Here is a 25,785-nt window from a genome sequence, read left to right on the forward strand (position 1 = left end):
ATTCCCAATATCCAGCACAGTACCCTGAACATGGAAAAGGCAGTTGTAGCAGAAATGAGGGCAAAGCCATTTCCTGCCTCTGGAGCCCTGGTGGCTGGGCTCCACGAGGTGGGGGTGGGGGGACAGTCCACAACAGACTCGGAGGTCTTGGCAGGGTAGTCACTCCACCTCGTCGCCCCGCCTCTGTGGGCGTGGTCTCGCCAGGACACCAGTCCTGGGGAGGGGCGTGGCCAGGGAGGGGAGGTGCCGGCCCCGCCCCCCGGGAGAGTCACGTAGCTCTGCGGCATCCTGAGCCTCATTTAGAGGAGCTAGGGCTGAAGCCACAGCTGTTGGAGACCTGAAACCAAGCTGTTCCTGTGCTGCCGCCGCTAACTCGCTACGCACAGGTGAGGTCCCTGGGCAAGGCGGGAGCTGCTCAGCACCTCCCCTTACCTCTCCCTGACTAATCCTCCCGCCATCCTTGCCCTAATCCCCGGACACTTGGATGTGCCATCTCAGCTCCTTTCATCCTCTCTCCTTTCTGTCAAAACCCATGGTTCAGCCTCCGACAACACCCCTTCCTCTCAGCTCTCACACCTGGACCTCAGCTTTTCCAATCCCAAATCTTCCTCTGCTGACTGGGTTTTTTCCTGGGGTCTGGCTCTTCCTCCAAGACCATTTAATCTCAGCCTGCTTCTTCTCCTAGGCTAAATTCCCTCTCCAGTTCTCCCGCCTTCTCTGTCCCCCTGGTCTACGTCCTTCCCTCTGAGTAGTTCGCCTGTGACTAGCACCTCTCTACAACCGCAAGTCTCCTCTCGTCCTGCATCTCTCCCTCCCTTTCTCAGCCTCTCTACTCATTCCTTTCAACCCTGATCCTCTGCTCCCATCTCCTGACTGCAGAGGCCGCAGATTTGGGGTATGGAGAACAGAGGAGTGGCAGTTATTTATGCCATTCCTACCCCCTACCTGCCCCCAGACCCTTCCCAACCTTTTCCTCCAGAAGCTGAGAGAAGAGGGTCATGGGTACTTTGGCTTCATTCTGAAGCTTTGAAAATAAGTGCACTTTCCCTAGGGGACATGGTAAGGATGAGAAAAGGGAAATTGGAAAGGTCAGGGGTTCTGCCTACCTGAAGAAGCAGCCAAATTCAGTGAAGAAGGATTGACATCATCATTTGGGCAGTAGTTTCATAAGAAGACCTGTAGCTTCAGGGCGCTTACCTCCCTGCCCCCACCCTGCATCTTTCTCTGGGGCTGGGAAGGGTGCCCATCGGGGACAAAAGGAGTTGTGGGAACTGGGGCCTTAAGCCTGCTAGCTGTCAGAGGGATTGGTGCCACTTTGATGCCCAGGACCCATGCCAAGGCCTGCTGCCCTGTTCCCAGTGCCATGTTTGTTGGGGGGCGGGAGGAGGGCTATTTGGCCCATATGGCCAGGAGAAGAAGCAAAGGAGGTAGTGGGTGGGGTCCAGCTTTTATATCTTGTCTCCATTCCACAGAGCTGTCACCATGCCTCATTCATACCCAGCCCTTTCTGCTGAGCAGAAAAAGGAGTTGTCTGACATTGCCCTCCGGATTGTGGCCCCCGGCAAAGGCATTCTGGCTGCAGATGAGTCTGTAGGTAAGTGGGGGCTTGCAGCTGGGTAGGGTAGAGGTGGCCAGGAAGCCCTGGGGATGACCCCTCTTTGTTTGCCCCCAGGCAGCATGGCCAAGCGGCTGAGCCAAATCGGGGTGGAGAACACGGAGGAGAACCGCCGTTTGTACCGCCAGGTCCTGTTCAGCGCCGATGACCGTGTGAAGAAGTGCATTGGAGGTGTCATCTTCTTCCATGAGACACTCTACCAGAAAGATGATAATGGTGTCCCCTTCGTCCGCACCATCCAGGATAAGGGCATTGTCGTTGGCATCAAGGTGCAGCCACTGGGCCTGTCTGGGGGCTGAGCATAGAAATAGGTGTGTGTGTGTTTGTGTGTGAGGGGTGGCAAGGGGAATCCTGCCTGGGTTCAGCCCTCTGCCTGTGTTTCCCTTACAGGTTGACAAGGGGGTAGTGCCTCTAGCTGGGACTGATGGAGAAACCACCACTCAAGGTACAGGATGGGTGGACTTCAGGACCACAGGGATGGTGGGTGGTAGATATTAGCGAAGAGGGGCAGACTGATGAGACTGGCACTATGCCTTCAGGGCTGGATGGGCTCTCGGAACGCTGTGCCCAGTACAAGAAGGATGGTGCCGACTTTGCCAAGTGGCGCTGTGTGCTGAAAATCAGTGAGCGCACACCCTCAGCACTTGCCATTCTGGAGAATGCCAATGTGCTGGCCCGCTATGCCAGCATCTGCCAGCAGGTGTGTGTATGTGTGTGTGAGGGGTAAGATGGGTGCCCTGTGACTCGTAGGGAGAGGACTTTCTCCTCCCCTACCTACTACCTCTCCCAAGCCACTCTGCTCTTACCTGTAGAATGGCATTGTGCCTATCGTGGAACCTGAAATCCTGCCTGATGGAGACCATGACCTCAAACGTTGCCAGTATGTCACGGAGAAGGTGAGTCCACATCTGGGCACACATGTACTGCAGGGACAGGCTGACAGGGGAGCTTGTTCACCGCAGTCCCTGGCTGAGATGCAGGCCCTTTCCCCCAGCACTCTTTTACTTGATCCCAGAACAGACCTGTGAGTCTGAGCCTATACTGACCCACCCAGCCTAGACGGGGAGCATAGAGCAGTCAGTGGCAGGGACCTAGATCCTAGTAAACCTCCTCTGATCCCCAGGTCCTGGCTGCTGTGTACAAGGCCCTGAGTGACCATCATGTGTACCTGGAGGGGACTCTGCTCAAGCCCAACATGGTGACTCCTGGCCATGCCTGTCCCATTAAGTATAGCCCAGAGGAGGTCGCTATGGCAACTGTCACTGCCCTGCGTCGCACTGTGCCCCCCGCTGTCGCAGGTACCACCCTACTTTCTAACCTCCTATCCTTAAAACCTATCCTCAGGTTCTTCTTGTGGCCTTCAGGGGTCCCTTGCCCTGGAAAAATAGGGAGTGACCAATCAGTTTGTCTTCTTTTCTCCTCCCTAGGAGTGACCTTCCTGTCTGGGGGTCAGAGTGAAGAGGAGGCATCACTGAACCTCAATGCTATCAACCGCTGCCCTCTTCCCCGGCCTTGGGCCCTCACCTTCTCCTATGGGCGTGCCCTGCAGGCCTCTGCACTCAATGCCTGGCGAGGACAGAGGGACAATGCTGGGGCCGCCACTGAAGAGTTCATCAAGCGGGCTGAGGTTGCGAGCTAGGATGATGGCTGGGGGGGGGTGGTGTGTAGCTAGGCAGGTGCCAGAGACTACAGCCTTTGGCACCTGTGGGCTGGCTCAGCCTGGTTACACCCTCCCTCCTCCCACTTTTGCAGGTGAATGGACTTGCAGCCCAGGGCAAGTATGAAGGCAGCGGGGAAGATGGTGGAGCAGCAGCACAGTCTCTCTACGTTGCCAACCATGCCTACTGAGTACCCATGCCATACCACAGCCCTTGGCCCAGCCACCTGTACCCAATTTTGCTATAGTTATGGCCAGGGTCAAATAGCCACGCAGAGCAGAGATGCCTCCATCCAGCGTTGAGTCATCTTCCTTTTTTCTCCTTCCCTCTCCTCTCCCATTGCTGCACCTGGGACTGTTGGATAGGAGGATAAGGAGCCACTCATGGCTGAGAGTAGGAGAACTTACTAGACGTCAGAGCAGGATGCCTGGGTCTCCCCTGCCTCTGCCAGCCCCAACAATTTCCCCATGATGGGGTAGCTTCTTTCTGGGCTTTTCTTGTCTGTCCTTTCTCCTGGGATTAGAGGGTAGGACACCAGAATTGACTCATGCCTTGAGTACATAGCACATAGCAAATAAATGGCAACAAAACATGCTACTTTGTCTGTCTGTTTTACACATCAAATTTCTACCTCCTAGTTTTTGATCTCTGCTGACTGTCTCTGGGCCCTCTGACTGTGGAGGTGGAGAGGGTGGGTTTTGATTTTCACTGGGCTTTAAGTTTATCGGGGAGGGGCCGTTCCCAGCTCAGGCTCTTACCTGCTGATGTCCAAGGCTGGAGTGAGGCAAGATGGAGGGCTGCAAGTCTTTCAGGAACTGCCACATCAGAGGTACTAAGCTGCACCTGCAGAAGGATGAAGTGATCCAAGACCTGAGCAATTCCTGAAGGCAATTTTTCTGCAAGGCCCCAAACTGGGATCGCAGGGGATAGGATTCTCTCATTTCTCAGCTGTATTGAGCTCTGCCAGGGCTTTGATACATTCTGCTAGGGGGAGCCACTATAGGGGGAGCACCTCAGCTCCTGCTCAACAAGTAAAAACCCCAAGGCTTGGGACTGCCAGACCTAGCTGGGTATCTAGGAGGTTGTCAAGGGCAATTGCCCACTCCCCTTTGGAATAGATGGAGGCACAGAGGGGGCCAATTTGAGGGTGTGGGCAAGGGCCTACCTGGTGAGGTCTCATGATGAACTTTGACCACTTGGCTGGGGTATGGGGGTAGGGCAGGCACATAAGTCTCTCTGATCAGGTAAAAAAGATGAGAGAACATGGTGGGTGTGTTTTGTGTGAATTGGGGAGGCCATGCTCTGTAAAGTGCAGTGTTCCACCCAGCTAATGACTGCCATATGGGAATGTAGGCCCAATGTGACCTGACCTAATATTAAGAAAACCAGCTAACATTTATATAGCACTTTTTATGTGTTCCTGCCAGCCCATATTCTAATCATTTTATGTTTATGAACTCATTTACTATAACAATTCTATATAAAGTAGGTACTATTACTATCCCTATTTTAATATGAGGAAACAGGTACAGAGGGGTTAATTGATTTCTCAAGATCACTCAAGTGAAGAAGTGGTGAAGCCAGGATTTGAACCCAAGTGATCAGGATCCAGAGTCTGCTCCTGAATTTTCAAGAATTTTAAGTAAAATATTCAGACTTTTACAAGTTGGAAACGCATTCAAATTAATTAAAAAATACCAAAGGAGCCAAATATGCTAAAAAATTATTACTAGTTTGCCACCATGTCTGAGCCTTGAGGAGAGGGTGCCTGGAAGAGGAGCTCTATGAAAGGGATGACAAACAATGATCGTGTAAGGTGAAAGGTGACATTTGAGGGCTTTCCGTGTGTCAGGTTCTTTACATGAATGATCTCATTTTAGTAAATATCTCCATTTCTCAGATGAGAAAACTGAGATTTAGAGCAGCCCGTGGTCGCCCATATTAGTATTTAACGACTACAGAGTTTGCGCTATTAACCCCTGGGACTAGGAGCGTGTTCTACCAGTAGGACGGGGATGCCGAACTCCGCACAGCTCCTTCGCTCCTCGGCGCCGGGGTATCTATCTATCCTCCTTCCACTGTCCGGGAGAGGCTCTTTGTGGACCCGGCCCAACGCTCGCGGGCTGTCTCCCGCCTGTGCGACTGGAGTGTCGCTCGCGATTGGCCGCAATCGCTGCCGTGATCCCGCCCCCTCCTTGCGGGTTTTCGATTGGGGGAGCCTTGCGCAGAGCACCGCCCCACCGCCAGAGCAGTCGGAAGCAAGCATGGCGGCCGCCGGGGCCGCAGCTACAGATCTAGGTGCGCGGCATTCGGGCTGGGGTATGCGACTCCCCGATTGCGAGGGAGGAACGAGGGTGTGGGGATTGTGGTGTGCCAGACGTCCCGCCGACTGGCGGTCGGGGGTCGCTTCAGACAGGATCCCTTCAGACTGGGGCCCGGGACACGGGCCGAGAGGCTCTGTGTACCGATTGCCGGGGCTCCTCCAGGTCGTGGGTGGGGTCGGCACCCGCGCCCGCGTCCCGCGCCTCAGTCTGTACTCCTGTACCTCCAGAGGTGGTCCGAGGCAAGCGTGCCGCCCTATACTTCGCTGCGGTGGCCATCGTGCTGGGGCTGCCGATCTGGTGGAAGACCACGGAGACCTACCGGGCCCCGTTGCCTTACTCCGAAATCAGTGGGCTGAATGCCCTGCAGGTGAGACCTCGGCGGAGAAGGGCCAGGGTACAGCCCATCCGCAAGGTAGAGACTCACCTGATGGCCCTGGTGCTTCTTCCCACAGCTCCGGCTCATGGTACCCATCACTGTCGTGTTTACCCGAGAGTCGGTGCCATTGGACGACCAGGAGAAGCTGCCCTTCACCGTGGTGCATGAAAGAGAGATCCCTCTGAAATGTGAGTTCCTGGGGGATCAGGGCTGCCTTTCCCGCTTAAGCTCAGTCCAGACAAGCTTTGGGTAGGAGAAACCTGGGTGTCCCATAAAGGTAGTTAAACATTTAAATGAAAAGGCCTTTCTGAATGAACAACAGTGCGTTTGGTTAGAAGAAAAGCTACTTTAAATTCAGTGTTCATTATTAAGGCCGCAATTTTATTCATAAAAGTTATGCTGCCTGATCAGAAAGAGTTTGATGCCCGTTAGGGTACAGCAGAGGAAGTGGAATGTAATGGAAAGAACACAGGATTTGGAGTCAAGTTGGACTTGTATACCGGCCTTATTCAATTTAACATTGAACACTTCACTGAGTGTTAGGCACTTTTTATAGGTACCAGGAATTTGGGGAATACTGAGAAATTGATAATGGTTTCAAGAAATTCACAGTTAGGTAGGGGAGAAAGACACTTAGATAAAGAAATCACAGGAGAAGTATATAAGAAACAGAGATTGCACTTAAGAAAGGCTTTAACTGTCTGGGAGGAGAGAGCAGAAAAGATTTTGGAGGATGTAATTTTTTAAGCCAAATTTTTAAAGGGTTTCTAGGAATTCAGGTTAAATAGGGAGGGAATAGCATGAGGCAGTAATAATGATAGCTAATACTGTTGTTCACTATATGCCAGAAACTAGGTGAAGCATTTTACATGTGTTGCCTCATTTAATCCTCTCTAACATTATGATCCTTACTTTATAAATGAAAAACCAGGCTTAGAGGTTTTAATTCATTCAAGATCACATAGCTAGCTAGTAAGAGGCAGGACTGGGATTTAAATCCAGGCCTGACTGACTCTAGTGTTCAAGCTTTGAACCAACAAACTATGCTGCCTTCTGTGAAAAGCATGGAGGGGTAAATCAGCATGTTGGGGGGGACGCTCCATGAACAGTTTTACTTCTCTGCAGTGTGACGTGAAAGGTTGGGAGTGACCGAAGATGTAGGCTGAATCCAGATCATGAAGTGCGTGCGTCCATTTACTTTCTAGCTCTTTAACCTTGGTCACACATTTAAAAAAAAAAAAAATCATACTTCATATGGTTCCACCTAATGTACACACACATATTTTTTTTTTTTTTCAAAGATTTTATTGGGGAAAGGGAACAGGACTTTATTGGGGAACAGTGTGTACTTCCAGGACTTTTTTCCAAGTCAAGTTGTTGTCCTTTCAGTCTTAGTTGTGGAGGGCGCAGCTAAGCTCCAGGTCCAGTTGCCGTTGTTAGTTGCAGGGGGCGCAGCCCACCATCCCCTGCGGGACTCGAGGAATTGAACTGGCAGCCTTGTGGTTGACAGCCCACTGGCCCATGTGGGAATCAAACCGGCACCCTTCAGAGTTAGGAGCATGGAGCATGGAGCTCTAACCGCCTGAGCCACCGGGCCGGCCCACACACATATTTTTTCTTTCTCAAAACAGATTGGATTATACCTCACAAGTTAGTTGGCACCTTGATTGTTGTCAATTGTCATGGACCTCTCCATATTAATGACACAGTATATACTGTGGAGTACAGTGGAGTGGCCAAGGGTCTGTAAGTTAGTGTAAGAGAGCTGGATTAAAGCCTTGGTTCTGCCATGTGTTTGTGTGACTTTGGATGAGGTTGTTCACCTCTATAAACCTTGGTTTTCTCATCTGTTAAATAGGGATAGTAATATGCTTGTTCATTTATTCAACAAATATTTGAGTACCTTTGTCAGATACTGTTGTAGTTGCTAGAGCTACAGCAGTGAACAAAACAGACCAAAAAGGGGACGACAGACAATTAGAAAGATAAACAAGTAAAATGTATGTTAAATGGTGACAGAAGAAAAATAGAGCAGGGCAAGGGGATAGAGATTTCTTGGGGGAAAGGGGAGGTCATGGCGTTTTTAGATAGGGTGGCCAGGGACAGCACCATTTGAAAGTAGGACGTTCCAGTAGGGACCTAAACGATAGAAGAGGTAAAGGAGTACATTGCGTAGATATCTGGGAGAAGAGCATTTTGGCAGAGGGTAAAGCAAGTATAACGTCCTGAGGTAGGTAGGAGTGGGACGGTGTCTTTGCAGAACAGTAAGAAACCCACTGTGGCCAGTGAGGTGAATGGGGGAGAGTGTAAGAAGAAATGAAATAAAACCCGAGTGGTAAAAGGGGGCCAGACTGGCATACAGCTTTTATTCTGGATGAGAAGGGAAGCCATTGAAGTTTTTGTTTTTGTTTTTTTAAAAAATAACTACTGTTGTTACACCTAACCAAGATGCAGTAATTCGTTAATAACACCTAATTTCCAGTCAATATTCAGATTTCCCCAATTATCTCAAAGGTGTCATTTTATAGCTGGTTTATGCTAATCAGGATCAACACATTAAATTTTGTTAAATCTCTTTTGTCTCTTTTGTTATATACCAGCTCCCCCTACACCATCCTGCCACACTTCTTTTTATTGATTTTTTTGAGAAATAAATCATTTGTTTTATAGAACATCTTCCATTCTGGATTTGGCAGATTGCTTCCTCCTAGTTTCATTACACTTATTCCTCTATTATCCATATTTCTTACAAATTGGTAGTTAGATCTGGAGGTTTGATTAAAATCAGGTTCAATTTTTTGGGCAAGAATACTTTATAGTTGGTGTGGTGTACTTACTATCTTGTTAGATCATGAAGCATGTAATGGCTGGTTGTTTTACCTTGGGTGACACAAAGATGGTTCAGTGAGTTCAGGTACTGTCAGCTTGATTTCTGTATTTTAGTTCCCTGTCAACCTTTCACCGGATGATTAGCATCTGTAGATCCTGCAGTCCATTTCATTTGCAATTGCAAAATGGTGGTTTTAAAATTCCATCGTTTCTTCTGCATACATGACCTGGAATTCTTCTATAAAGAACTTCCCCAGTAAATTTTAGGTTCAATTTGTCAAGTTCCAGGGGGCGGAAAAAAATCCCTTTGGGATTGCCTTACATGTATAGATTAACTTGGGGAGTACTGACGTCCTCAGAATATTTAGTCTTTCCTTCTAGGAGCCTTGTATGCTTTCTTCATTTTATTCAAATCTTTTATGTCCTTCAGTAAAGTCCTGTGTTTTTTTCTTACAGTTTTGTACATTCCTGGGAATTTTTATGTTCTTTATTGTTATTATGTTGAGATTTTAAAACATACTTTTCTAGTTGTATATTGCTGATATTTATCAGAAAGCGATTGATTCTTGCATATACTCGTATCTAGTCACTTATGTAACTGTTACTAGTTCTAATAGTTTTTCAGTTGATTCTCTTTGATTTTCTAGGAAAATAATCATAGTACTCCAAAAAGTGGCCATTTTGTCCCTTTCTTTTAAATATTCAAGTTGTATTTCTCTTTCTTCACTTATTACATTGGTCAGGCACTTCAGAAAGAACAGTGCTGAATAATAGAGGAACTAGCAGGCATCCTTGTTTTATTGCTGATTTTAATGGAACTTTATTTAGTGTTTTGTCCTTAAGTGTGCATGTGGTTTTTATCAAGAATGTCATTGAAATTAAAATAATAAATTTAAAAAAAAGAATGTTCATTGAGTTGAATTATTTTGGAGCACCTATTGAAATGATCACACAGTGGTTCTCCTGTCTCCTATTCATGTGATGAATATCGTAATAGATTTCCCTGTGGGAGAGTCCTTCAGATTGAAGGTAGTGGGTACACAGGCAGAGGCAAGAGCCGGGCAGGTAGGCGACGTGGAGTGTTGTGTGTTTGATGTCATCCATGGAGCTATCATTAGAATTGGCTGTAGCTTCATGGTCTTTCTCCGCAAACAATCCTCTTGCTGTCCTCTGGATGGTGTTAGGGCCAGGAAGGTGGGCAGAGGTCTGACGCTTACTCTTCCCATCACGCTTCTTTTTTTTTCTTCTCAGACAAAATGAAAATCAAATGCCGATTCCAGAAAGCCTATAGAAGGGCTTTGGACCATGAAGAGGAGGCTCTGTCTCGGGGCAGTGTGCAAGGTGCTGGAAGGGGCGATCACACCATTTCACACAAAGCCCTGTTTTCTCTTCTGATCCCTAAACGGACAGTTTCCATACCTTGTCTTCACTCCAAATGGCAAAGCTGTGAATGAGATGGATAACTCGTGTTTCAGCCTGGGCCACTGAAGGCCAAGCCTGTCCACAGGATCAGCTGGGTGTCAGTGGGAGGTGGAGGGGTGGCTTAGGCGCTCCGTGGGGGCCAGAGGGAGAGGGAATGGTGTTTTTGCTCCTGGTGCACCACCTGCTCTTGTCCCCAGAGGCAGAAACCACGTTAGCCGAGCCACAGGAGCAAGCAGAGGGCTCTCTGACTGTGTACGTGATCTCTGAACACTCCTCACTTCTCCCCCAGGTAGGGTGAGCAGCGAGGCTGTGGCCTTGCCTTATCCCTTCAGCTCTTCCTCTCCCGGTCCCCTCCTTCCTGTAGTATGGCTGCCCAGTTCTTCCATTTGCTATGGAAAGCTCTCCAAATATTTTTTTTTAAAGGATGCAGAGAGGAATTTTTTTCATTGACTCTGGGTCTTTCTAAATCCAAGACTTGTGTATGGAATGACCATTTAAAGTAGAAAGGAAATCAGTAGGATTAGAAGAAGCTGGTTTGAATGGGTTGTGATGGTGATATGGGTGATACATTGACCTTTTCACTTTATGAGCACAAGGCTTTGGTGGGAGTTATACCAGGTACCATTTTCTTTACGAATTTATAATGAAATATTTAATTCTTATAAAAAGAGGAAAGAACAGTTTAATGAACCTTTATGTATGCAGCTCCAGTGTATAACAATATAACAATATAGTTGCAGCCCTGCGTGTCTCCATGGTTATATCCCACTCCCTTTCTGCCCAGGGTGACCACATTTTATTACTTTTCTTTCAAGTTTTATCGTATATGTTGTATCTCTATAAATAATATATGTTTTTGAACTGTATGTAAACAGTACAATACAGCACATGTTTCTGCAGCTTTCATTTTGCTTGACATTCATGTTTGAGAGAACCGTGCATGATAATCTGAGTAGTTGAATCTAGTGCATTCATTTTTAATTCTGTCTAATGTTTCATTGTGTAAACATACCACAGTTTATCCGTTCTGTTGCTGATAGGCATTTGTACCGTCTCCAGTTTCTTATCACAAATAGCGCTGCTGTGAAAATTCCTGTACTTGTCTCTTTGTCCTGTGCCATATACTTAGAGCAACTTGTCCAGTTGTTTGTTTATTCTGCTTTTCTTGCTCAGCATGCCATCTCTTAGTTCCCAGCCTGCGAAGATTTTGATACTGCTTGGACCCATGTCTGCTGGGAAGGAGAAGGGAACCGAAACGAATGAACACACTCGTCTCTCCCCAGAACTCAGAAATGCTGAGATACTAGTTCACTATGAACCTCCAGAGAGGCGCAGGCCTGTTGGTCGGTGGCAAAAGGCCATATTCTCAAAAACAGGAGCCAGGGTGCCCTTCTGCTTTTTTCCCCGAGCCATGGACAATCTGTCTCTTTCTTGCCCCTCACAGGACAGGATGAGCTACATTGGGCCCAAGAGGACAGCCGTCGTCAGGGGAATAATGCACCGGGAGGCCTTTAACATCATCGGCCGCCGCATAATCCAAGTCGCCCAGGCCATGTCTTTGACTGAGGATGTGCTTGCTGCGGCCCTGGCTGACCACCTTCCAGAGGACAAGTGGAGCTCTGATAAGAGGCGGCCTCTCAAGTCCAGCTTGGGTGAGGTGACTGGGCTGCGGGAAGGGAGAGGGAAATGAATTATGTGGGTGCAGGAGGGGAATCGGCGTGCAGACGCTTCACTCCTTTCTTCTGTCGTTTCAACTTTTTCTTAAAGCACACAGTGTTCCCCGTCCCAGTTTTATCCTCCCACTGGTTCCATGATGGCAACCAGCCCCATTCCAGAGGAGAAACAAGTTCAGCTCAGCCAAGGGTCCAGGCTGCTGTGATCCACAGAAGCCTCTGACTTTCCTGACTTCTGTTTCCATAGGCTATGAGATCACCTTCAGTTTACTCAACCCAGACCCGAAGTCCCATGACGTCTACTGGGACATCGAGGGGGCTGTCCGGCGCTATGTGCGGCCCTTCCTGAATGCGCTCAGTGCTGTGGGCAACTTCTCTGTGGACTCTCAGGTGAGACGGGAGCACGTCTAAGAGTCCTTTACCTGACTGCACCATCCTTTGCAGAGTCCGTGGTGTAAACACTATGCCTTAGTGTTTACAGGCATAGTCTGTTCTTCCAGCCTTCTGAGCTTGCTGATTTGCTGGGAATTTCCTCTGTGTGTTTATGGTTCTGTGTCTCCTTTCCCTCCTTGGTGTCCAGCTTGGGGAGTTTCATCTATGCTTGTTAAAAACTAACTTCCTTATAGCTCCCTATAGAACTGTATTCACCAGTTGTGCCATCCTTAAGGAATTTATTTAAAAAACAACAAACTTCCTGAAATGTGTTATGTAGTAACAATAACGATGTGACAAATGTAGCTTTCTGTATCATACAATGTCCTTTGTGGGAAAACGGGGGAGAAATCTTTATCAGGTCTTGGTAGTGGGAGTCATTGTGAATACTTCTGAATAACTGACTTGATTTGATCTTGTGGACACTGAATTATGCTATTCTTTGTTTCCCTCTTTGTTTAGGCTGTTAGGAAGCCTGGTAAATGATGTGGTTTTCAAAGAACATATTAGTGTTTTAACTTTAGCTTTGGCTTTGTTATTTTTTTCTACACTCATTTTCTCTCAGCCCTGATTTTGTCTCTTATATTTTGCCCTGTTGTAATTGTATCTTTTTAAGGCACCTCAAATCTTTTTGGGCACAAAGTGGAATATAAATTAGTAAACAAAATAACATCCTCCCTCTTTGCTCTCTAGATCCTTTACTATGCAGTGTTGGGAGTAAACCCTCGCTTTGACCCAGCCTCCTCCAGCTACTACTTGGCCGCACACAGCCTCCCCCATGTCATCAACCCGGTGGAGTCCCGGCTGGGTGAGCTCTGAGGATGAGGGTCTTTTCTGCCCTTCTGGGGACGGACCCTGAAGGCTCCGCGTGGCGTTGGAGGCGGGTTGCATATAGCGATGGTTTCCAGGTTGCGTTGGTCGGAGGCTGTCAAGGAAGTGCTAGGCATTTGGGCTCCTTTTCATGATACTCTGTTCACATCTCCATCGCCACACCGTCATATCCAAAAGCATTTATTAAACATGTTTCCCAGCACTTTTTATAAATGAATGGATAGGCTGTGTCTCCCTCCCTGTGAATCATCCAGGAAAAATATGGTCAGATCCATAGGAAAGACAACAGCAAAGGTACACGAAGGCAGAATTTGAGTTGACAATTCTGCTGATTGAGGTTAAGGAACTTTGAAGCTAGGATTCCAGTTTTTCATTTTTGGGTTGGTACCTAGGAAGAGTGGGTGTGACCAAGAACTGCCATACAGGCAAACCAAAATGAGTATATCACTAGCTGTGGAATTTAAGACATCAGGGCTAGGCCAGGGTGGACCAAGGGGTATGAGAGGGACAGCACATGAGGCCTTAGCAAGTTCCTTCCTTCTTTCTTTCCTTCCTTCCTTCTTTCCTTCCTCCCTCCCTCCCTTCCTTCCTTCCTTCCTCCCTTCCTTCCTTCCTTCCTGCCTGCCTCCCTCCCTTCCTTCCTTCTTTCTTTCCTTCCTTCCTTCCTTCTTTCCTTCCTCCCTCCTTTCCTTCCTGCCTTCCTCCCTTCCTTCTTTCCTTCCTCCCTCCCTCCCTCTCTCCCTTCCTCCCTTCCTTCCTTCTCCTCTCCTTCCCTCCCTCTATCCCTCCCTCCCTCATTCCCTCCCTCTGTCCCTCCCTCCCTCCGTCTCTCCCTTCCTCATTCATTCAGCAAAGTCTGAGGGACTGCTTTGTGGCAGTGCTGAGTACAGAGGTAAAAGGGCATTTCAGACAAGAGAACTGGGCCCAGAAGTGTAGTGTGGTTGAACTGTGACAGTGACCGAGATGCTGCTGGCCTGGCAGGTGGGCGCCAGATCAGAAAGGACCACGTTAAGGAGCTAGAACCTGGTATAAATGGCTAGCCATTGAAGGATATTAAGCAGGGAACTGACATGAGGTCACATTTATACTTGTGCATAAAAAGAGTTATAGTAATACGGGTGCAATGCGGCAGGGCCAGCAGAGCTGTCTCAGACAGGTAAGGGGGGCCTGTTAGAGGAGAGGAGATTCCAGGGGCATTTGGGGGCTAAATTCATGTATGTGGTACATCTTGGGAGAATGTTCAGAGATTCTTTGCCACCGAAACTCAGGAGTGGAGGATAGCCTAGTGATTATCAGCTGGGGAGAATGAGGTCCAGCGTGAGTGACCAGCCAGGTAGAGGCCGACCTGAAACGAAGATCTAGATCCAACATGTTTTGATGTTCTGACTCCCCTTCTCTTTGTACCACAGGATCCAGCGCTGCCTCCCTTTACCCTGTGCTCAACTTTCTGCTCTATGTACCTGAGCTTGCCCACTCCCCTCTGTACATTCAGGACAAGGACGGGGCTCCAGTGGCCACCAACGCTTTTCACAGCCCCCGCTGGGGCGGCATTATGGTAATAGTCACAATGCAGACCCAGAGCCCAAGCTCCAGGGACAGACACATATTCCCTGAGATTATTCTCCTGTCATTCCTCTGGTGTCCTCCGTGGCCTAGCCTGGGGAGAGGCAGGGCACCTACGAGGTGAGGGTGCTGTGAGCTGTGCCCCTCCTCGGCCAGCCCCACTGCTGCTGCTTTCGTCAGTATTTCTCTAATGACCCTTAAGCAGTTTGCACTTACGGAGGACCCTTCTGTGTACATCATAGATCTTGGCCCTATTTGTGGGAGTCTTGCAAGGCTGGAAACTTCGTCTGCCCTGTTAGACTGGAAGTTTCTCAAGGGTAGGAACTCTAAAATGGAATAAAATGACCTCTTTTACAGGACTTTTGAGTGGGTAATGGAGATCATTTATGGAACGCTCCTAATCGGTATTCAAATAATAGTAGTATACCGTCAGGTTTGTCACTTCTAAAGAGCACAGACTATATCTTCCTTTTCTCTCATGGCCTCCAGAGCGTACAGGGCAGAGCTGTACACGGTGTGACACTGAGGCCACCTCATTTCCTGTTGCAGGTGTACAACGTGGACCCCAAAGCCTACAATGCCTCGGAGCTGCCGGTGAAAGTTGAGGTGGACATAGTGCGTGTGATGGAGGTGTTCCTTGCTCAGTTGCGGTGAGGTCCTGGGTGATCCCCTTGGGGGCCTGGCCCCTGACCCTACCACAGTCTCCTGGGCTGACTGGAATGACATCTCACCTAGCAGAGAGACGTTGGCTCTGCCTAGAGCCCGAGGAAACCAAGAAAGGTTTTCCAGAATCACTTCATCCTCCTAAGAACTAGTTGCTGACAAAAACTGCTTGAAGAAAAATAGACTCATGAATGTCAGGGAGTGTGATTAGGGGTGCTTAAGAAAAGAGCTGTTAATTCTTGTGTCAGCTGCCTGATCCCCTATGTTGAGGATTGTATGGCTGTGTCTGAGCTCATCAGGAAAGAGGATTCTGATTGATTAGCAACGTCTGCTCTGGGTGCAGGATGGGAGAGACGCAGCACGTATGTCTTGTCAGAGGTGGTCCTGGATCATCGCTTAACTAAGGCTCTATTGGCCCTAGTTGTCCGAAGAGAGGGTAGACAGGGTGAGAGGGGATTAAACCATGTTGGTGTTATCAAAAATGTTTTAGCCATGGAATCTTTTGTCAAACAAGATCTTGGAAATCCAATATAGAAACAGGTAAAAGCTGAAATACTGGTTAAAGCAGGGCTTGGGCACTGGATTGCTTAGTGTTGCCACTTACTCCCCAAGACCCTAAAGTACTTCCCTAAACCCCTGTGGGTCTGGATAAGATTGGAAATCTTTGTGGTTTTTGTAGGAGTCTTAGTCATTCTTCCACCTCCTAGTCTCAGCCCCTTTGACTTGACTTCACTGTTCCTACAGGCTGCTCTTTGGGATTGCTCAGCCCCAGGTGCCTCCAAAATGCCTGTTTTCCGGGCCTCAGAGTGAAGGGCTCATGGCCTGGGAGCTAGACCGGCTGCTCTGGGCTCGGTCAGTGGAGAACCTGGCCACAGCCACCACCACTCTTACTTCCCTGGCCCAGCTTCTGGGCAAGATCAGCAACATTGTCATCAAGGACGATGTGGCATCTGAGGTAAGCGGGCCAGGGATGGAGTCTGTGGCCCAGGATTGGGGTGGCCAGGGTGTGGTGAAACAGGCCCGTTCAAGTCCAGGGTATGTGTGGGCATGCCAGCCTTGAATGTCCCAGGCTTCCTCTAGAGGGCAGTGCCAGCCCCTCTGCAGGAGTCCAGAGGGGGTGGTGGGGTGAGGTTTTAAGCAGGCACTCAGAAAATACACCATAACCCTGTTATACTGGCCTCCGTATATCCTGGGCGAGTTCCAGGCAACCTGTCTGCTAGATGGAAGACACGGTAAGGCCCATCACCCCGCACTCCGCTTCTCCAATGCCTCGGACTAATTGGTAATCCCCTGCCCCCTCCTAGGTGTACAAGGCTGTAGCTGCAGTCCAGAAGGCAGCGGAGGAGTTGGCCTCTGGGCATCTGGCCTCTGCCTTCGTTGCCAGCCAGGAAGCTGTGACGTCCTCAGAGCGTGCCTTTTTTGATCCATCCCTTCTCCACCTCCTCTATTTCCCTGATGACCAGAAGTTTGCCATCTACATCCCGCTCTTCCTGCCTATGGCTGTGCCCATCCTCCTGTCTCTGGTCAAGATCTTCCTGGAGACCCGCAAGTCCTGGAAAAAGCCCGAGAAGACAGACTGAGCAGGGCAGCATCTCAGTAGGAAGCCTTTCCTTCTGGCCAAGGCGGGAGCTGTTAGACTGAGGGGCCTGCCATGAATGACTCTTCCCAGCCTCCTCTGTTGCCTCTCCAGCAACCAAAATATAACACTCGAAGATGGGTTCATCTTCCCTTCCCTTTCCATTCTTCTGGCTCATGTGTCCCCACCCCCATCCTCACAAGACGTATCATCTGGGTCTCCTTACCTGGCTTGAACCTGAAGGCCCTTTTCTATCTCCCTCTGGGGCAGCGGCAGCTTGTGCTCTGCCCTGGTCCTCAGAGTCCTCTTGCACTGACAGGGAGCATTAGGGGAAAACCTAGGTTGGTCTCTAGCCCCTCCCCGCCACACTTCTCTGTGACCCCTCAGGGAGAGCCCTAGCTCTGCTCTCATGGAAGGAGCCAGGTACAGGTCACCTCCAGCCGCTTCTCCCTTACTCTCCTCCCTCCTGGCTAGCTACTCCTGTTGGGTACAGCCTGGTGCTGTGTGTGTGGTAGAGGTTCCCTTCCCCCTTTCATAGAGGCAGTGTGATGCAGTGGAGAAAGTTCTAGACTTGGGATCAAATATGCCTGAATTCAAATCCTTGCTTCTGCACTTGTCATCTGGGGAGCTTTGAATAAGCTACTTAATCTCTCTGAGCCTCAGTTTTTCATTTGTTAAAACAGCACTAATGATACCTCTCTTACAAGGTGGTTGTGAGGATTAAATGTGATAAGCATTTGAAAATGTCTGGCATATTCCAGGCTCTCAATAAACACTGAATGTGAATTGGTACTTACCTTTTGTTCTTTATTCATGTGTAAGCAGTGGTTTCCTAGCATCTGTCCTCCTGGGCTCACAGGTCCACCCTGCTTCCACCTGGCATGTGCCCTTCCTGCCTCCCTGTCCTGGGGACCCTGTGGTGGCTTAGACACCGAGGCGGTTGTCCCTCAGCATGTCCTGGTTTGCCCAGCGAGGCTGCTAACATCCAGTTCTGCTTTTTAGCGCAGAGTCTGGGAGAGAATAGCTTGTACCAGTGGAAGCCCTCAGATACTAACTCATTCACAAATGGAAAAAAAGAATATATTGAGCAAGGGCTGCAACAGGCACTGTGCGAGGTGCTGGGATATTATAGAGAACACATAGGATCCCTGCTTTCCCAGAACTGATCTTTTAGGGGGCAGAGTCGTGAACAAGTAAAACTAATTTCAGATAATGCATTAAAAAGGAAAAACAGGCTGATCAGATAGTGACTGGGGTTAGTCCTTTAGATTGGGTGTGAGGCGGAGCCTTTGAGCAAGTGACATTTGAGCTGAGACTAGGACAGGGTGGGGAAGAGCATCCCAGGAGAAGACCCTGAGATGCGAACTCGCTTGCGGGGCAGAGTGGCCAGAGCACAGAAGAGGTAGCCAGGACCCCTTGAAAAAAATGAATGAAGCCCAGAGCGAGCCCTCACCCTACGCAGGGTGACTACCCCAGGTCAGTGCGCCCGCAGCTTTTCAGCTGGGGTGGGCTGGCGGTGGGCGGGGCCAGGGGCGGGGCGGGGCGGTACCTGGGGCTCCGGCCGGGGGTGGGGCTGCGGACGCTCCCCCTTCTCCGCTCCAGCCGGCGCAGGCAGCGGCGGCGGCAGCAGGCGAGCCGCGGCCCCGCGAGGCCATGAAGGTGAAGAAGGGCGGCGGCGGGTCCGGGACGGGGGCGGAGCCCACTCCGGGGGCCTCGGGCCTGAGCGTGGAGCCCAAGCCCGACCCGCGGCCGCAGGCGGAATCCGAATCCGGGTCCGAGTCAGAACCGGAGGCAGGCCCGGGGCCCAGGCTGGGGCCGCTGCAGAGGAAGCAGACGATCGGGCCGGAGGACGTGCTAGGGCTGCAGCGGATCACCGGCGGTGAGCACCGGCGAGGGAGCGCCGCCCGCGGGAAGGAGGGGGCCGGCGCGGCGCGCGAAGCCCCGGCCCCCGCCCCCCTTCCCGCCCTCCCCCTGCCTCCCCTCCCCCACCGGGGTACCCTCGTCTGTGTCCCCTACCCTCTTGCCTCCAAGCCTGAGATCTCCATGTCCCCTCTTCCCCCGATCTCCTGTGCCCCTCCTTTAGTGATTTATTTCCACCCCGCTCATTTTTGAGGAGTCCATCCCTCTTTCTCGTGGTGGAGGTGGGGCAGCAGCTGCAACTGTGACCCTTTCCCCATGGAGTTTTCAGAGCCCTTTGAGGCCTTTCTCTGCAGTAACGAGGAGGGGCGCTGAGTGCAGTCTGTCCCCATTCCCCACCCTGGAGGCTAGGAGGAGGCTGAGTTACATTAAAACCCTTAGGTCTCTCTGACCGTTAATGCCCTCACCCTGGATCCCCCAGGAAGTTTGGGGCCATCTCCCTCCCCAAGAAAGGACCTGAGCAGGAATCTTCATTGAGTTGGCTCTGGGCCCTCTCAAGGGAGTGGGTTAATGCCCGCCTTAGCCTGGACTAGGGCCTGTCCCCTTCCAGGAGGCCTAGAAGGTCTCCACTGTGGTTGAGTTTCTGAGCTGGACTGCCTGGGTTGAAGTCCCAGCTTTGCCATGTAATTAGCTGTGTGACCTTGGGCAAGTTACTTCACCTCTCTGAACATGTTCATCTGTAAAATGGGGATAATGACACCTACCTTATAGAGCTACTGTGAAAATAAATTCTGATTATTGCACAGTGCCTGGCATGCTGTGCATGCTCTGTAAATAGGGCTCTTTTATGAGTAATACTGAAGGCCCCACAGGACTGTTCATGGCTGCTGCCTGGAAGCAGACAACTGGGCATTCAGGGCAGGAGAGGCGGTCAGCATCGTCAGGGAACAAGGACTGGGAAGCCTCATGGCAGAGGTGGTGGCTGAGCCTCAAAGAACAGAAAGCATTTGGAGAGGCAGTGGCTCTCTACCTTGGCCTCATTCATCAGTGACCCTGTCCTGGCTCCCTCTGTGAGAGCAACTCTTGGGGCCTCTCTGTGGGGGTGGGGGTGCTAGAGTAGACTTGAGCTCTGGAGCTGCAAGAGCAGCAGAGCCCAGGGCTGCCAGACAGAACCATGGAAGGGACCATGATGGCAGGGCTAGGCCTGTACATCTGGGTCTCTGGGGGACCAACTTCTCCCTCCTCTCTGAGCTAGGCAGCCGCCATTCTTGGCTGGGCCCCCAGAGTGTTGAGCTGCCTTGCCCAAGCAGACACGGGTAGGGGGAGGGGGCCTGGACCAGTCTAATGTTGGTGCCAGTTAGGCTGTAATTGTCAACAGCAGCATTTAGGATTCAGGTTAGCTCTGGGGCAGAACTTCCTTATAGGATATCTGGGGGTTAGGACAACCTATCCAGGTCCTAGGTCACTTTAGAGGTTATTTTGCAAATATGGGGAGTTCTAGCCGACATACCACCATATATTTCCTAATTTGGAGGAAATTCATAACCCTTAAAGATGGATATCTGTGGGTGGTGAATAGGGGAAGGGGTTTCATAGGAGCCCTTTCCTCTGTAGAAATTGAGAACAGGGTGCCAGAGCTTTCCACCCTGGCACCTCTTGGTCTCTTCTGACCCTAATCACATAGGTCTGAGGTTTGCTTCTCCTGGATTACTGGACCATGAATCCTGCTTTGGAAGCTATTTGTGGCAGAGGGGAAGGGAGCAGTTGTATTCTGAGCCCTTGGCTACTGCCCCTGGGTTCCAGGCCTTGTCCTTCCCTGGCAGAAGGGAGGGAGTGGCTGTGGTGTCCTGAGCCGTTGGCATCCCCCATTCCTCACTCCCTCTAAGGACAGAGGGATTGATAGGTTGAGTTTGCAGCAGAAGAGACTGAGGTCAGACTGCGAGAAGTTGTTTCCAAATGAGAGAAGCTCCAAAAGTTGGAGACTGGAGGGAGGGGGGCTTTACAGGGAGCTGGGATCCTGCCCCCGGTTCTGCCACCTCCTTTCCCTGTGCCCTGCACCTTCTTTCTACATCTTTGGACTGGTGTTTACTTTCTGTGAAAATAAGGGTGAAGTAGGGGCTGTCCGCTTCCGTTCCTACTGCCCTCTCCCTACCATGGGCTGTGGTGGACCCTCCAGGGCTCAGGCCTCTCCCCAAGCGCTATGTCATCCCTGCTGGACCCCAGGGTGCTAGGTGGCTGCCTGGAGGCCTTCCTGGAGGGGGTTGCCCCGGGCTTGGGGAAGAGAGAATGACTTTACATTTACTTCCTCTTCCTGCCCCAGAGGAATAGGAGGTGGCTTAGGGGCCTGGAGGGTGATTTCCGGGCCTCTATGGGGAGGATGTGAAGCTGTGCAGGCTGACAGCACCAGAGCCCCTCACTGCCTCTCTCTGCTCCTTCCTATTTGTTGCCAGGGCCTCCGTGACCACTTGCAGTTGCTGCTACAAAAGCAGTGAGGGTTGGCTCAGGCCCTCATATTCCTGGGCTTCCTCAGGTGGGGTTCACCACTGTTCCCGGTTCCCCTTCTGGGCACTGAGGACTCCCAGATACCCCTATGCACACCCCCTGTTGCACCTGCCACACCCTCTTCCTGTCCTCCCTGTACATATTCTCTCTGGGAGTGGCTCAGAGCCAAGGCTGGGTAGATGACCTTTCAAGGGGTTCCCTCTATTTGCTAAGACTTCCTCCCATTTGGAGATCAACGGGATGGGAACAAAGGTGGCCCCCTTCCCCCAATATTCCAGGCTCTGGGCTTGAGTCAGCAGAGCTTTGGCTAAGCGGCTTAAGGGAGCTGAGCTTGTATAAGCTGCTTATGGGGAGAGGAGGCGACTCGTGGGGAAGGGGGAAGAACAGGGTTGAGAAAGACCAGGGAAGGTGGAGTTCATCTGCTCCAGCGCTACCCAGGTCAGGGAACATCCTTGCCTGACATACCTAGAGGTAGCAGCAGGGGCTGCTATGTGGTAGGGTGGGGGTATCCTTCAGATAAGGACTGTGTCTCCTTAGGCTGAACTGTGTCACTCACCCCTTTTAGACTGAGGTTTCCAAAGGCAGGGCTGTATCTTCCCTCTCATGCTGGGGGCTCCCTATTATATTGAGACCTATTTGGCTCAAAGTCACCAAGCCAGCACTGGCAAAGCAGAGGCTGGAATAACGGCCTCCACTCCAGGGTAGGAGGGAAAATGTGGGGGAGGTGGCCTTCTCCTTCACCCTTCTCCATCCTGCCCCGCCCTGACCCCAGAGGCCACTAGGTGTAGCTGTTTCCTTCCCCATTAGATCTCAGGGACAGAGCTGTCTCCCCCACACTGTGGGGAGTTCCCCCAGGGCAGGAGCTCAATTCTTTCCGGAAGGCAGTGACCTTAGGGATCTGAGAAAGTAGTAGCTAGTCCAGAGTCCCACAAAAGCTGAGCTGGCAGCAGCCCCCTGTCTCCCCTAGACTACCTGTGCTCCCCCGAGGAGAATATCTACAAGATTGACTTCGTCAGGTTCAAGATTCGGGATATGGATTCAGGCACTGTCCTCTTTGAAATCAAAAAGCCTCCAGCCTCAGGTGAGTGGCCAGGTGGGCCATTGACAGGGGGTGGGTGAGAGCTGTGAAGTTGGCTGCCCAGGGACTCCTAAGGCTGCAGAGGAGTCAGTAGACCTGTGGGTTGGACCCCAGCATTCCCAGGAGTTGCCAGGCATGAGGGGTGCCTCTGCCTGGGGCTCAACCACCTTTTTCTTCCCATATTTTTCTGGAATTGGACATTTTAGGATAGTCCCGTCTCTTCAGTCTCTAGCTTGACCTCTGCAGGCCCCCCTGGGAACTGCAGTCCTGGAGGCCCCAGGCCTCTGTTTCTCCCGTGGCCCTGGGAATCTCAGTTGGAATTTTTGACCGGCTGACCGAGAACCCCCCCAGGTGGAACCATTCAGCCAAAAGTCTGAAGCCTCAATGTGCATCAGAATCTCCTGGGAGTTTTTTTAAAAATCTGCGAGATGGGGTCCTTGGGGTGAAACCCTGGGTGGGCATGGACCCCCGTCCGAAGCCCACTGAGCCCCAGCTGGGGTACATTACAGAGCGGTTGCCCATCAACCGGCGGGACCTGGACCCCAATGCTGGGCGCTTTGTCCGCTACCAGTTCACGCCTGCCTTCCTCCGCCTGAGGCAGGTGGGAGCCACGTGAGTCACTGGGCCAGGGGGGGCGAGGGCTGGGGGTGAGGGTGAAGGTGGGAGTGACCCCTTCCTGAGTCCTACTGAGCCTCCCAGAGCCTCAGCCTGGCTGTCCTGAGCCTGGCTCCTTGACTTCAAGGCTGAGCTCAGCCCTGCCCCCTTCTCTCACTCAGGGTGGAGTTCACAGTGGGAGACAAGCCTGTCAACAACTTCCGCATGATCGAGAGGCACTACTTCCGCAACCAGCTGCTCAAAAGCTTTGACTTCCACTTTGGCTTCTGCATCCCCAGCAGCAAGAACACCTGCGAGCACATCTACGACTTCCCCCCTCTCTCTGAGGAGCTGAGTGAGTGGGCAGGGCCGTGCGGGCAAGGGGACTCAGAGTGTGGGTCTAACCCCCCTCCTTTCTTCCCTCCCTGGGTCCCTGGTGTCTGGCCACCATTCACAGGTCTCCTATAGGGAGACTCAGGCTCAAAGAAGCTGGGGGAGCTCTGAGGTTTTTCCGCTTGTCCCTGTCCACAGTCCTGACGGCCCTGCAGGGGCCTCGTTCAGGCCCCTGACCTTTGCCCCCACTGGCTGGGCCTCTCTTGCAGTCAACGAGATGATCCGTCACCCATATGAGACACAGTCTGACAGCTTCTACTTCGTGGATGACCGGCTGGTGATGCACAACAAAGCAGACTATTCCTACAGTGGGACGCCCTGACTCCTCAAACCACCCCCTACCCCAGGAGGATCCTGGGTCCTCAGCTGTGACTTCCCCAGTACTCACCTCTCAGCCCCCGGTCTTCTGCCTGGGGAGTGTTTCAGGAGCCCTGAACCCTGAGTCAGTGTTTGGAGGGAGGGCACCTGATGTCCCCAGTCCAAGTCCATGAAGCTCATGGAGCCTGGCACGTAGGGTGGGGTAGGGTGACAGGGGGGCTGTTTGCCTCCACGTCCAGGAAGGCCTCCTGTGAGAGGAGTAGCCAGGTCTTCCGGACAGCCTAGCCGGGCCTCTTAGGCCCAAGTTTCCGAATAGTGTTTTCCTATCCAGGCGTTGACTAGGTTGGGGCAGGGACCCATTCCTTGTCCCCTGCCCACCACCGACAGGCCATTTAGCTTTGTTAATTCACAGACGAAGATCTGTGGTGGGGTCTGGCTGCCAAGTTTCCCAAGGGAGTTTGGGCCTTGGCCTCAGCCCAAGCCTCCACCATCAGTGGCCAAGATACTGCCTGGGGTGTGGGAGGGACCAGCCCAGATTGCTACCTGTGGTCGGGGCTGGACCAGCTGTATATAATTTTCAATAAACTCTTTCTCCTTTTCTGTTTTCTGGTTGTGGACCAGCGTGTGTGTGTGTGTGTGTGTGTTGGGGCGAGTGGGGATCAGGCAAGAATATGATTCTTAAGTCCTCTTTTGCCCTAATTCTCTTGGCACCTAGAGTCACCCTTTAGTACATGTTGTAGCTGGAAAGGGATTTTCCTTTGATAAAGAAGAGCCAGGCCCTGAGAGGGGAAGCTTTGGCCCAAAGTCATAACCCACCCTGACAGGACAGAGGCTGGGACAAGGGCCCCAACTCGAGTGTGAGGGAAAGTGTGGGAGATGGTCTTATTCTTTACCCTACCTTCTCTGACCCGCTGAGGGTACTAGGACCACTAGGTTATGCTTTTAGCCTTTATCAGAGAGAGAAAGTGGACAGGGCTATGGCTAAGGCCTAGAGCCCTCTTGCTCTCAGCTGCCTTGGGGCACCCCCTGGCCTGGCCACCCTGCATATAATACTGCCCCAGCCCTACCCCAGACCCAGCGGAGGTCTTCATTTCCTTCAGGAGGAAATTCAGGCACTGAGGCAGGTGGTGCATGTACTTCAGGGTTCACACCCTACAGGCACTAAGTCGAACACACCTGGTGCCGATCCCCTCTGGACTGATGAGTTAAATTGAACCCCTAAGAGCCTAGAAGCACTGGAATTCAGCTGGGCTCTGGGGAGCCCTTGCTGGGGGCCAGTACCTGGGCTGAACGCTGGGAATTTTAAAATGAGCAAGACACAGGGAACAAATACCTGCTCCTAGAATAAGATGGACTGGGCATACGGGGGAGCAAGAGCCACCTGCTTGGAGGGTTCTGGGGAGGGTGGTTGGAGGAGGCAGCGTTGGAACAGATGCTTGAGAACTTTGGCCAACTGACAGGAAGAGATGGGGAGAGAGCATTTCTGCACAGGGTACAGCGTAAAGCAAAGGAGGCAAGATTTTAGGTGTATTCAAGAGCGAATATTTACAGTGTGAAAGGAAGACATCTGTGAAGCCTTGTTCAGGTGTTGGGGCTTCTGAGGAAGCTGGGGGCCCCCTGAGGAGGATGACCTAGTCAGATTATCTCTGGCTGCAGAGTGAAGGGTGGTTTGGAAAGAGTGAGACGTTAGTAATAAGAGCCAATATATATCGAGTGCCAGGCCCACGGGTGGGTGCTTTATATGTGTTAACAGAATGTTCACAATCGTTTCTGAGGAAGGCACTGTTATGCTCATTTTGTCGAAAATGCAGGCGCGGAGAGGTTAATTTGCCTCACCAGTGTTGCAGTTATTAAGTGGCAGTGTCAGGATTTGAATCCGGGCAGTCTGACTCCACAGTCCATGCTCTGTCATACCAGAGGCAGACGGGGATGCCGAGGAGGGTGCTGCAGCAATTCCGGTGAGAGATGAAAGCAACCTGAATTAGGTCAATAGCCGTGGAGATGGGGAGAAATAGATGAAGTTGAGATTTTTAAGAGGCAAAATCTCCAGGACCGGAGGCTGATTGGACAAGGGCCTTGGA

At 51.2% G+C, this 25,785-nt stretch overlaps 3 protein-coding genes across 5 annotated transcripts; all 3 read left to right on the forward strand.

Annotated features, from left to right (window-relative positions):
* Window positions 1-228: 228 nt before the first annotated feature.
* ALDOC (aldolase, fructose-bisphosphate C) lies at window positions 229-3,870 on the forward strand. 2 transcript variants are annotated; one of them, XM_033090951.1, is made up of 9 exons: window positions 229-386; window positions 1,473-1,594; window positions 1,673-1,884; window positions 2,006-2,060; window positions 2,155-2,315; window positions 2,428-2,511; window positions 2,739-2,913; window positions 3,043-3,242; window positions 3,368-3,609. In XM_033090951.1, the coding sequence occupies exons 2-9, from the start codon at window positions 1,483-1,485 to the stop codon at window positions 3,461-3,463; spliced, it is 1,095 nt and encodes a 364-aa protein (XP_032946842.1). In that variant the 5' UTR covers window positions 229-386; window positions 1,473-1,482; the 3' UTR covers window positions 3,464-3,609. The 2 variants fall into 2 exon arrangements, with proteins under 2 accessions (XP_032946842.1, XP_032946843.1); XM_033090952.1 differs by lacking the exon at window positions 229-386 and having other exon boundaries at window positions 1,478-1,594; window positions 3,368-3,870.
* Window positions 3,871-5,435: 1,565 nt separating this feature from the next.
* Window positions 5,436-17,748, forward strand: PIGS (phosphatidylinositol glycan anchor biosynthesis class S). Of its 2 annotated transcripts, none has more exons than XM_033091368.1 (12): window positions 5,436-5,571; window positions 5,825-5,964; window positions 6,050-6,161; window positions 10,054-10,143; window positions 10,422-10,513; window positions 11,669-11,876; window positions 12,145-12,287; window positions 13,023-13,137; window positions 14,570-14,715; window positions 15,273-15,373; window positions 16,131-16,341; window positions 16,691-17,748. In XM_033091368.1, the coding sequence occupies exons 1-12, from the start codon at window positions 5,538-5,540 to the stop codon at window positions 16,964-16,966; spliced, it is 1,668 nt and encodes a 555-aa protein (XP_032947259.1). In that variant the 5' UTR covers window positions 5,436-5,537; the 3' UTR covers window positions 16,967-17,748. The 2 variants fall into 2 exon arrangements, with proteins under 2 accessions (XP_032947259.1, XP_032947258.1); XM_033091367.1 differs by having other exon boundaries at window positions 5,518-5,592.
* A 796-nt stretch (window positions 17,749-18,544) lies between these two features.
* On the forward strand, window positions 18,545-24,308 carry UNC119 (unc-119 lipid binding chaperone). Its single transcript, XM_033091764.1, has 5 exons — window positions 18,545-18,841; window positions 22,289-22,402; window positions 22,909-23,011; window positions 23,176-23,348; window positions 23,596-24,308. The coding sequence occupies exons 1-5, from the start codon at window positions 18,616-18,618 to the stop codon at window positions 23,706-23,708; spliced, it is 729 nt and encodes a 242-aa protein (XP_032947655.1). The 5' UTR covers window positions 18,545-18,615; the 3' UTR covers window positions 23,709-24,308.
* Window positions 24,309-25,785: the final 1,477 nt, after the last annotated feature.

This window comes from Rhinolophus ferrumequinum, chromosome 21 (assembly GCF_004115265.2).
Source record: "Rhinolophus ferrumequinum isolate MPI-CBG mRhiFer1 chromosome 21, mRhiFer1_v1.p, whole genome shotgun sequence".
In the NCBI taxonomy this organism is placed as follows: domain Eukaryota; kingdom Metazoa; phylum Chordata; class Mammalia; order Chiroptera; family Rhinolophidae; genus Rhinolophus; species Rhinolophus ferrumequinum.

What these genes read in the sequence shown, in the direction of transcription:
- ALDOC (XM_033090951.1), top strand. Translation starts at nt 1,483, where the DNA reads ATGCCTCATTCATACCCAGCCCTTTCTGCTGAGCAGAAAAAGGAGTTG. An exon ending in GCCAGTATGTCACGGAGAAG is followed by an intron (nt 2,512 to 2,738) that starts GTGAGTCCACAT and finishes TCTGATCCCCAG; the next exon opens with GTCCTGGCTGCTGTGTACAA. An exon ending in AGTTCATCAAGCGGGCTGAG is followed by an intron (nt 3,243 to 3,367) that starts GTTGCGAGCTAG and finishes CCACTTTTGCAG; the next exon opens with GTGAATGGACTTGCAGCCCA.
- PIGS (XM_033091367.1), top strand. Translation starts at nt 5,538, where the DNA reads ATGGCGGCCGCCGGGGCCGCAGCTACAGATCTAGGTGCGCGGCATTCG. An exon ending in GTGGGCTGAATGCCCTGCAG is followed by an intron (nt 5,965 to 6,049) that starts GTGAGACCTCGG and finishes TTCTTCCCACAG; the next exon opens with CTCCGGCTCATGGTACCCAT. An exon ending in GTCTCGGGGCAGTGTGCAAG is followed by an intron (nt 10,144 to 10,421) that starts GTGCTGGAAGGG and finishes TCTTGTCCCCAG; the next exon opens with AGGCAGAAACCACGTTAGCC.
- UNC119 (XM_033091764.1), top strand. Translation starts at nt 18,616, where the DNA reads ATGAAGGTGAAGAAGGGCGGCGGCGGGTCCGGGACGGGGGCGGAGCCC. An exon ending in CTGAGGCAGGTGGGAGCCAC is followed by an intron (nt 23,012 to 23,175) that starts GTGAGTCACTGG and finishes TCTCTCACTCAG; the next exon opens with GGTGGAGTTCACAGTGGGAG. An exon ending in CCCTCTCTCTGAGGAGCTGA is followed by an intron (nt 23,349 to 23,595) that starts GTGAGTGGGCAG and finishes CCTCTCTTGCAG; the next exon opens with TCAACGAGATGATCCGTCAC.